This window comes from Periophthalmus magnuspinnatus, chromosome 5 (assembly GCF_009829125.3).
Source record: "Periophthalmus magnuspinnatus isolate fPerMag1 chromosome 5, fPerMag1.2.pri, whole genome shotgun sequence".
NCBI lineage: Eukaryota > Metazoa > Chordata > Actinopteri > Gobiiformes > Gobiidae > Periophthalmus > Periophthalmus magnuspinnatus.
In genome coordinates this window covers 14,537,155-14,547,641 of record NC_047130.1, presented here as the reverse complement: position 1 = coordinate 14,547,641, position 10,487 = coordinate 14,537,155, and the positions used below count along the sequence as shown (strand labels likewise).

The 10,487-nt window shown below is 41.6% G+C and overlaps 1 protein-coding gene across 1 annotated transcript; it reads left to right on the top strand.

The window, feature by feature from the left end:
• The first annotated feature begins 248 nt into the window (after window positions 1-248).
• Window positions 249-10,361, top strand: aqp7 (aquaporin 7). The gene is made up of 6 exons (XM_033966999.2): window positions 249-792; window positions 4,741-4,867; window positions 6,212-6,349; window positions 6,442-6,560; window positions 7,437-7,654; window positions 8,634-10,361. The coding sequence occupies exons 1-6, from the start codon at window positions 670-672 to the stop codon at window positions 8,818-8,820; spliced, it is 912 nt and encodes a 303-aa protein (XP_033822890.1). The 5' UTR covers window positions 249-669; the 3' UTR covers window positions 8,821-10,361.
• Window positions 10,362-10,487: the final 126 nt, after the last annotated feature.

The window sequence follows — 10,487 nt, the reverse complement described above, 5'->3', positions numbered from 1 at the left end:
ACTCACTGAAGTGGCAAAGGCCCCATGTCAGATTTTTCTCGGGTCCCCCTGAGGGTTACATCCAGCTCAGAATGTGAGGGTTTTTGGGTAACTGGAACACTACATGGCAGAACTATGATGACGTGGATCTTCAATGTGGTTCAGAAACGAGGATCCTTGGAAACAACCAGAGAGCGAGAGAGAGGAGGAGAGGGAGGAGTTATGGTGCAGGGGGAGGGTCTATCTCACTAGAGTCTGAACAGAATCACTCAGAGACGAGTCCACGAGAAACCAAAGAGAAGGAGTTTATTTAGGACTAAAAGAGGACAAGAAGGACACTACTACCACTACTACTACTAATAATAATACTGCTACTACTACTGCTACTACTACAACTACTACAACTCCTATTACTACTACTGCTACTACTGCAGAGAGATGAGAGGAGAGAGGATTTTGAGAGAGTAGTTTTATGTATGATTTTGTCGTTCTGGTGCAAAAAAAAGGACAATAAAAAGTAAAAGTAGAGGAGAATAAGAGAGACAGGAGAGGGAGAGAAGAGAGAGAGAGGGTTAAGCAAGAAAGAGGAGGGAGAGACAGAGGGAGAAAGGAGAGAGGAAGAAGAAGGGACAGGAGAGAGGGACAGAGCGACAGAAGGAGAAGTGAGAGTAAAGAGAAGAGAGGAGAGAGATGGTTCAGTCCATGGAGCTCGGGTCTTCGGACCAGAGGAAGACCCTAAAGACCAGAGTCCGCATCCAGAACCAGATACTGAGACTTGGACTCGCCGAGACCCTCTCGACCTACGTCATGATGGTAGGGCATCTGACACACAGGGAGGGCATCTGACACATAGGGATTTGTTTTGGTCCTAGTTTAATCCTGTTATAGATCTGGTTTAGTCCCAGTTACAGTCCTGTTATAGTCCTGGTTTAGTCCTGGTTTAGTCCTGTTTTAGTCCAGGTTTGTTCAGTTTTGTTCTTAAAAATCTTAAAACTACAGTACAGTGTGGAAAGTATTGAGTTAGTAAAAATACTTCTGTCTGAATATAAGTACCCAATGTTTCCAGTACATGTAGTATTTGGTATTAGTACTGCACTATCAGACATGTAGCATTTATTTGTACTGCAATATGAGACATGTTATCAGGGTTAAACTCCATGTGGTGATGGCTCTGGACCATGTGACTGAAGCGGGGCTTGGGTCACGTGACAGAGCTGCTGCGTCTGATTGGTCCATCCAGGGGGAGAAATGGGAAGTGGAAGTGGGGTAAGGGTCAGAGGTCACATGGGGAGGTCAGCTGACAAAACACAGGAGCCCCAGGAAGCATGCGAGAGCACAGGAACAGGAACAGGTTTTGTCCGGTTATAGTCCTGGTTCAGTCCTGTTTTAGTGCTGTTTTAGTCCTGTTTTAGTCTTGGTTTAGACCTGGTTTAGTCTTGGATTAGTTCTGCTTTAGTCCTTGCTTAGTCCTGTTATAGTTCTGGTTAAATTGAGGTTGTAGTCCTAGTTTAGTCTTGTTTTGGTCCTGGTTTAGTTCTGGTTTAATCCTGTTTTGTCCTGCTTTAGTCTAGATTCATTCCTGGTTTAGTCCTGGTTTAGTTTATAGTTCTGTTCTGGTCCTGCTTTAGTCCTTCTTTAGTCAGAATCTGGTTTGAACCCCTGACCCTGTGGTTAGAGGGCAGCCACTGTCTTGCTTTACAATCAGTGTTTGGGAGTTCAGGCTGTGTGGTTTTGTTATCATCTCCTCAGGGTCACGGCTGCGCAAAGAAACAGCTCCGCAGAAAACACGAAAAACACGGGACAATCACAAGAAGTACTGCATTTGTAAAATAGAAGTATAGATACAGGAGACAAAAATTCTTAAAGTCTAAGTATCACATTAGAAAATCTACTTAAGTAAAAGTACTCACATATCTGTTTGGAAATGTAATAAAGAATAAAAAAGTAAAAGTACTTGACTTTGAGAAGTATTTCAATGAACTGTATGTATTCTACCTCTTACCATTAAAAAAATAAATAAATTCTACAATTCCAACTGACTCTGTGTGTGTCCAGAGCCTTAACCTGCACATAGAGACACATACAGTGTGTCTCATTGTCAGTATATTGACAGGCTTCATGTGAAAGAACCTCCAGATTTCACTCACTGAGCTGCAGAGGCTGCACTAGCACTGATTCATGATTGGCTGCAGGTGCTGGGGTTTACGTAGTGACCATTCAGATCAGAGAGAGGACTTTTAGGTTTAAACCAAGTGGATTTCAGCTTTGAAAATAGCAACCTAAATGAGAGACACGTGTGAGGCTCATTCTGCTTTCTGATTGGATAATCATCTTGAACCAAAACACCAAATGACAACATAACTAAATGTAACATCATGCCCAATGTTTTTGTCATTAAGAATAAACCAGTATTACAGTTGTTAACAGTACAATTTATATTTGAACATGCTTACCTTGTATCAGGGGACACTGATTTAAAGGTTCTACATTATGAAAAACTCACTCTTGTGAGCTTTAAGTCATGTTCTAATGCTGTTACCCCCCCTAAAACAGACCTGGAGTTTTGTTTCATTTTTTTTTCACATGTTTGAGTAACACTTTATTATTAGTCTGTCTACATCTCCAAAGCTCAAAATGCTCTGTCCCACCTTGTGATGTGATGAAGGAGTCGTTTTTTTAAGTTAACAGCAGAGTTTAAAAACACAGTGGAGCACTTGGAGTACAAGGTGGAACTGAGTTTTTTCTGTTGAGAGAAGAACTAAATATTCAGGGTTTGTGTCTTAAACATGTGTGAATGAAACAAAACACAACTCCACATATGTCCGTGATGTGGAAACAACATTATAACAGAGATTGGAAAATGAATTAATTAGAAGATTAATATGCCCCTTTTAATGAAAATCTCACATGCAGTTCCTTTAAAGCATATTGATACATTTTTTGTGTTGATTTTTGTTGATTGCATAATATGTCTTGTTAGTTTTATTTCTGCAGTTCTGTTTGCTGAAGGCGCAGACTTCAGGAGATGACAATAGAATAATCGCTGGGCCATTTCAGCAGGCTTCAAACTACAAATGTACTTTACTTTTACTATACTGCACTGCAAGTCTAGTGGAGTAGAAAGTACAAATACCTGCTCTCAACTGTCATGAAATCATAGTATAAAATACACACTCTAAACTTTATTTGCTGTTTAGTGTTGTCACAATACTAAAATTTCAAACTCGATGATGGTTAGCATGTAGCTGGTTAGCCTCCGCAATGCCTTTAAACTCTTTCACAGCCTGCTCCATTACCATGTGGCCTTTTATCTATGTATCCCTATCCCTCAGTGGTCCAGTAGGTTCATAGTGGTCCATGGGTGTGTACTAGTCTATGTGTTTTATACTTGTTCTGATACAGCTCAAGATCATTCTAAAGATATTCAGGAAAGGCTCATTTCTGTCCTGTCAATGGGACCTTTTTAGCATCGATATCTGTGAACAATGAGTCTCTAGTTTCGTTATCAGCTTTAGTATCTGATTTTTGATACTTTTGACAACCTCCTTACAGTATGTTTACTTTTGAACCTGGTCACCTCCCACTGTTTGATGTGAACTTTGATGTTTGACTTTGATCAACATTTCCTCACACGTGTCTCAAACCAAAGTGAAGACAGACTTTTAAATCTTGTTTTCAGCTTCATCCTGATGTTTCATCTTTAAGTCAGACATTAACAGGAATCACTGGTTTAGTCCTGGTTTAGACTTGATTTAGTCCTGGTTCAGTCCTGGTGTAGCCCTGGATTAGTACAGTTTTATTATGAGGATAGCCCTGTTTTGGTCCTATTTTAGTCCTTCTTTAGTCCTAGTGTAGTCCCATGTTCAGTCCCATGTTTTGGTCCTGATTTAGGTTATTCTGGGTTCAGTCCTGATTCGGTCCTGAATGACGACAGTCAGTACAGTATAACAGTCAGTACAGTATAACAGTCGGTACAGTATAACAGTCAGTACAGTATAACAGTCAATACAGTATAACAATGGGTACAGTATAACAGTCGGTACAGTATAACAATCGGTACAGTATAACAGTCAGTACAGTATAACAATCGGTACAGAATAACAGTCGGTACAGTATAACAATCGGTACAGTATAATAGTCAGTACAGTATAACAATCGGTACAGTATAACAGTCAGTACAGTATAACAGTCGGTACAGTATAACAGTCAGTACAGTATAACAGTCAGTACAGTATAACAGTCGGTACAATATAACAGTGGGTACAGTGTAACAGTCGGTACAGTATAACAATCGGTACAGTATAACAGTCAGTACAGTATAACAATCGGTACAGAATAACAGTCGGTACAGTATAACAATCGGTACAGTATAATAGTCAGTACAGTATAACAATCGGTACAGTATAACAGTCAGTACAGTATAACAGTCGGTACAGTATAACAGTCAGTACAGTATAACAGTCGGTACAGTATAACAGTCAGTACAGTATAACAGTCGGTACAATATAACAGTGGGTACAGTGTAACAGTCGGTACAGTATAACAGTCGGTACAGTATAACAGTGGGTACAGTGTAACAGTGGGTACAATGTAACAGTCGGTACAGTATAACAGTCGGTACAGTATAACAGTCAGTACAACAGCGACAGTTGGCCATAGATGGTGTACTCCGAGGTCTATAAAACATAATCTTTTATTCATCAGTTTGTCACAGGTGTTATTGTTTACTTGTTTACCTGTTGTTTATTTGTTTATTTACAGGTTTTCGGGCTGTGCTCCGTGGCCCAGGTGGTCACAGGTAAAGGAGAGTTCGGACAATACATCAGTATAAACCTGAGCTTTGGCCTCGCCGTTGCTCTGGGAGTGCACGTCGGTGGTGGAGTCTCAGGTAAGGGCTTGTATGTGGGGGGAGGAGTCTCAGGTGACGTGCTGAAATAGTAGTAGTAATGAAAGTATTTGTTATATACACATAGTTTCTCTAAAAGTATTGACAAATTTATCCCAGAACATTGCCGTGTTTGCAACATTCACATATAACCTGGGACCCGTGCACCATGTTGGGAAGAATACTGAAATGTATTTAGTGACAGAATGCTGTGCTAATGCAAACCTGTGCTAAAATGTATTTTGTAATGTATTCTGTTACAGGGTCCAATCACAGCACTGTATTCTGAACTTTAATTGAAATACTCCATATAATAGTATTCATAGTGTAAAGCTGTATTTCTGTTTGTTTCACTGTTTGTTCTGCATTTCACTAATCTCTCATTGAGCAAGAAAAATCTCACCTGCCTCACCACAAGAACTGCGTGTAATACTTTTCTCATTAATTCAGTGCAGTTTTTAGGCTTAATTGTGTGATCAAATACTGAAATGTATTCCTCTGATTTGATAAAAGTAACTGTATTCTGAATACCACCAAATGAAAAGGTAACTGTACCACAATACAGATACTCAAATTAATGTTCAGAATGTATTCAGTTACTTTCCGACGATGCCTGTGGAATACATGAGCCGTAGAACATAAACGTTAAAAATTAAAGTGATGGTGTTCCAGACAGCATGGTCCTGGTAATTTTACAAGGTCTTGACCCGAGAAATTGCTGGACAACAAAAACGCAGGGATATCAGAATCCCTGACCCAGGCTGAGCAAAATGCAGGAAAATTGCAGGGTCAGGCTGCAGGCTGTGTGAATGGGGCTATATACTTTGAGGAGACTGTATGAACACAGCAGTCTTCGTCTCCTGTGTGTTCTGTTACAAGCTTGTATCCAGGTTGTAACAGTGTTCCATCATGAGCTCACTCAAACTTGTATTTAGAGTCATGTTTGAGTAATCCTCTTTTGTCCTGCATTTGAGGTTTGCGTGCTCAAAACATTCTGTAAAGAATGGACTCATACTTAAGTTCTGATACCCACATGGTCATTTCAAAAGCTCATTTTTAGACAATATTGTCATTTTTAATACTAAATAACAATACTTATGGTCTTATTTTCAGTTCAGGAAAGGTCCTATTTTATCCTGTTTGTGATTTTCGAATCGATACCTGCCCAAATGAGTATGTAGTTTTGACACTAGTTTTAGTATTGATTAGTCTCCAATTTTCAATACTTTTGACAATACAATGAAGGTTAAGGTACATTTTGATCTAAGTGTATGAATAGTCTGTATGTCATATGTAGTCATTCTAAATACCCCAAAAGGGTAAAAGTATTTGTATTTGTCCTTTCAGGAGCCCACATGAACGCGGCGGTCTCCTTTTCTTCTTGCGTCTTTGGGACTCTCCGGTGGAGGCTCCTTCCACTTTACGTCACAGCGCAGTTCATTGGCTCGTTCCTCGCTGCAGCAACTGTCTACGCTGTTTACTACGGTCAGACCATAAGACCTGGTTTAGTCCTGATTTAGACCCAGTTCAGTCCTGGTTCACTCCTGGTTCACTCCTGGTGTGTTTTGCACCCCCAGAGTCCATCCACAGCTACTGCGGGGGGAACCTGACAGTGTCGGGCCCAGTGGCCACGGCCGGGATCTTCTCTACATATCCAGCCCCTTATCTGTCCCTGAGCGGAGGCTTTATTGACCAGGTTATATCAATATCACTACTACTACTACTACTTCTACTACTGCTATTACTGCTAATACTGCTAACACTCCTACTCTGGACTAAAATGGGATCAAACCAGGGCACTACTACCACTATAGTACTATTACTTCCGGCTGTAGAATTTGTTGGACCTATTAGATCTTTGGGCTCCTGCAGGTGTTGCAGTAGCAGTACTAGTTGAAGCAATAGTTCAGTGGCAGAGAATTTACCCTTTAACCAGAAGCAGGGTGGTTTAATCCCTTCTGATCAGTGCATGCTGCTATTGTACCTTTGGGCAAAGCACTTCACTGCCTCTCCTCCAGTTACTGTGGTGTATGAATGCAGTTAACAGTGTGTCTACATGCAGGAATTGTATGCTGAGTTAAGATATGTGTTGGATGGTTTAGTTCTGATGTCGTCCTGATTTTGCCCTAGTTCAGTCCTGGTTTAGTCCTGGTTTAGTCCTGGTTTAGTCCTGGTTCACTTCTGGTGTGTTTTGCACCCCCAGAGGCCATCCACAGTTACTGCGGGGGAAGAAGGCACAGGCATCGTCTTGGGTCGGGGAAAAGGTGCCGTCTCGGCCCAGTCACAGACAAGGGCATCGTCTCAGGCCAGGGCACAGGCACGGGTGTTGTCTTGGACTGGGGCACAGGCGTCGTCTTGGGCTGGGTTACAGTGGTTGTCTGAAAATAAAGTTCTTGACTGAATCAAGCTCTCTCTACACAGCAGTAGCTGAGGTTTTGCAGATTTTACACAAGCTCTTGCTCAGCCTCTCAGATACTGACAGTGGTTGTAATAACAGCATTACTAGTAACCCTAATAACAGCAGTAGTGGTAGTAGTATTAGTAGTATTACTTACACCCTCTGTACTTGCAGGTATTCGGCACGGCCATGCTCCTCCTCTGCCTGTCAGCTCTCTCTGACCGCAGGAACCAGCCGTGTCCTGCAGGGGGCGAGCCTGTGGCTGTGGGGCTCCTAGTGCTGCTCATTGGGATGTCCGTGGGGAGCAACAGCGGCTATGCCATCAACCCCACAAGAGACATCGGGCCCCGTGTGTTCACTGCCATCGCAGGCTGGGGCCCCGAGGTCTTCAGGTGAGATTACTCCATAAACTGTATATGTCTCTGGACATAGTTGACCTGCTAGCTGTCGTTTTCCAAACAGGAAATGAGTACAGGCGCACCTCTGGCTCCTTCGTCTCTGGTTCCAATTCACTTTCTCTTGAAAATCCATGGGCCATCTCTCTGTAACTGCTACTGTTAGACCCTTAAATGTTGGTTTTAACCTGCTCTACATGACCCTGGGATTTGTATAAAGTCAAGATATGAACATTAATAACAGACCAATCAATTCTGTCAAACCAGAGGTGGGGGCAGGAACGGGCATTATCTTCAACACCCTGGCTACTGATTGGCTCTTTCTTTTCTATGACACTTGTGGTCAGAATTCCAAATATGGAATAGGGCTCCAGATTAACCACTATATCTGCTTGATGAGCTTCATTGGGAGCCAAACTCTGTGGTGGCATCACACTCCATTTCTTTATACAGTCTGTGGTGAGGACTAACCCTGGACCACTCTGGTCACAAACATGTTTTTCAGAACAAAACACAGGTCTGCTTCAAAACAACTGTCAATCATTCACCGCTCTCCTGTTTCACCATGACAAGCTCAAAACCTCCTCTCCCTTCTCCTCTTTCCTCCTCCTCCTGCTCCTCCTTCTCCTTTGTTTTCATGTAGTTGGTTTACAGGGTAAAGTGGAGCTGTTCACTTAGAGAAAACCTTCTGGTTGTGAGGCAAAGGTGCTAACCACTCTGCCACTGTGCCATAAGTTGTGCTTGGTTAAGCCAAGATATTGAAAACATATGTAGAAAAATATGGATGCTCAAAACAAATTGTTTAACATCGAAACCATGACTGTTTCCCTACCCCACAAACCCCCCTGTCTCTATCTCCCCTCTCTCTCTACCTCTGCGTCTCTCTCAACCCCTCTCTCTACCCCCTCTTTACCCCTACCTCTCTCTACCCCCCTCTTTACCCTCTCTTTCTTTCTCTCTCTCTACCCCCCTCTAGAGCTGGTAACTGGTGGTGGTGGGTGCCATTGGTCGCGCCCTGTGTTGGGGCAGTTGTGGGGACAGGACTCTACAAACTCCTGGTTCAGCTGCACCACCCCCTGCTCAGTGCGCCCTCTGCTGGAGAATCGGAGGAACCACACAGAGAGACAGAACCACTGGAGAAACACAGTAACTGTGTAGTATGACCCTACAGTCTATGAGTATGTATGACATAAAGTGTATTGATACTTTGCAGTGACATCATGCTGGGGGTGTACTACATGCATCTCTGTGGTGGAATGTTGAGCCATTACTATGGTGACACAATGCACACATTAGCCAACATTGTCAAAAAAGTAAAAAAAAAAAAAAACTGAGAAAGGTCAGAGGTACCAAAACGTGTTAATAAAAGTGGACCAAGAGTGAGATAGTGTGCAGGAGTCTCATTAAAACTTAAAACAGTCAAGTGCCTCTCCTCCGACACAACTCTCACCCACTCAGGTGTGCAGAGTCTACACAAAAGAAAAACAAATAAAAAAAATCCCAAATGGATTTAAAGAGCACATTTTGAGGAACTTGTGGTCAATCCAAGCTTGTGGCTGTAATGTTATTTGAGAGGGACTTGTTTAACAGCACAAATCAGCTCACCTGTTGGAGTTCCGACTAAACCAGCTCTTTCTGGTCAGATTTTCTTTAAAGCTCAAAATTCTATCAAGCCTCAGATAAAGCAGTGCTTGCAGTTAGCTTCACACCCCCAGGGAACATTGATGACAGCTGCAAAGTATCAATATGACCAAAGAAGTATGTAGTATGGTCAAAGAGAGGGTCTATGCACCAACATCTGTATTTATTTTCAAATACATGTGTCTGAAAACAGTAGACAGAAGAGGAGATGTTTTCCGCAGTACTCTCTGTTTTCTGTCTCCTAGTTATTGCAGTGTAGCATTAGCATTTTGCTGGGTATGAACCAATACAGAAAACACCGACTAGTGCACCTTTACTCATCCAATGAGACAAAGTGTTACTCTTTGTGCTTTTGTTACAGAAATGTGGGAACTAAAAGGAAACAACACAGACAGTAGTTTTTATGTCATGGTGCAATACCACAGTGCCAGAGAGAACTGAGTGGGTGAGGCTTTGAAATCAGATAAAGGTCAGTTAAAGCACTTATGCCATTTTATGCGTGTCTGAAGTCCAAGTAAAGTCCTCTGCGTTTTCCACATCTATGTAAACTAAAGCATACACAGTCTATGGTCTAAAGTCCAGCCTGTGTTTTGGCCTTTCAAACACAGGTCTGCGTCAATATCTGACGCACATTCCCTGAACCCACACAGTTCTCACGTTTGTTTTCACAATTCGGGATATACACAAATAATATTGTAATACCATCCTATTATCATACAACAGATTTAGATTGTAAAGTCCTGTACACAAATATTTTATGTAGCAGTATTTTTGCACCTACTGTGTTTTAGGAAGTGTCACATTGGTGAACTTATAACAGTGTTATTGTTGGACCAACTTAACAGAAATAACCTCTTTTATTTTCATGACATGAGGTCTGACAGAACTAGTCTATGGACAGAAATGTATTTGTAGAAATAGTGGCAGCTTTTTTAGTAGTTTTTAGCAGCAGAAGATTTAAGATTTTGTCAATAAAAAAAGAAAAAGATGTATTCATGTATCATTTTTAGTTTAGCACAAGAGATAAAATACTGTTCTAATGCCGAATTGAGTTTTGTCTCATTTGTTTCAGTTCAATCTTTTTACAGCCCAAAGTCACACCAGTAGTCAAATAAAGTTAGAAAATCAAACATCCACATGTTTCAGTAATCCTCCACAGCTCACAACTCTGTTACACCTTGTGACATCA

Excerpts from the sequence above, each read along its gene's own strand:
- aqp7 (XM_033966999.2), top strand. The coding sequence starts at position 670 with ATGGTTCAGTCCATGGAGCTCGGGTCTTCGGACCAGAGGAAGACCCTA. Across the intron at positions 4,868-6,211 it reads CGTCGGTGGTGGAGTCTCAG|GAGCCCACATGAACGCGGCG; the intron begins GTAAGGGCTTGT and ends TTGTCCTTTCAG. Across the intron at positions 6,561-7,436 it reads GCGGAGGCTTTATTGACCAG|GTATTCGGCACGGCCATGCT; the intron begins GTTATATCAATA and ends CTGTACTTGCAG.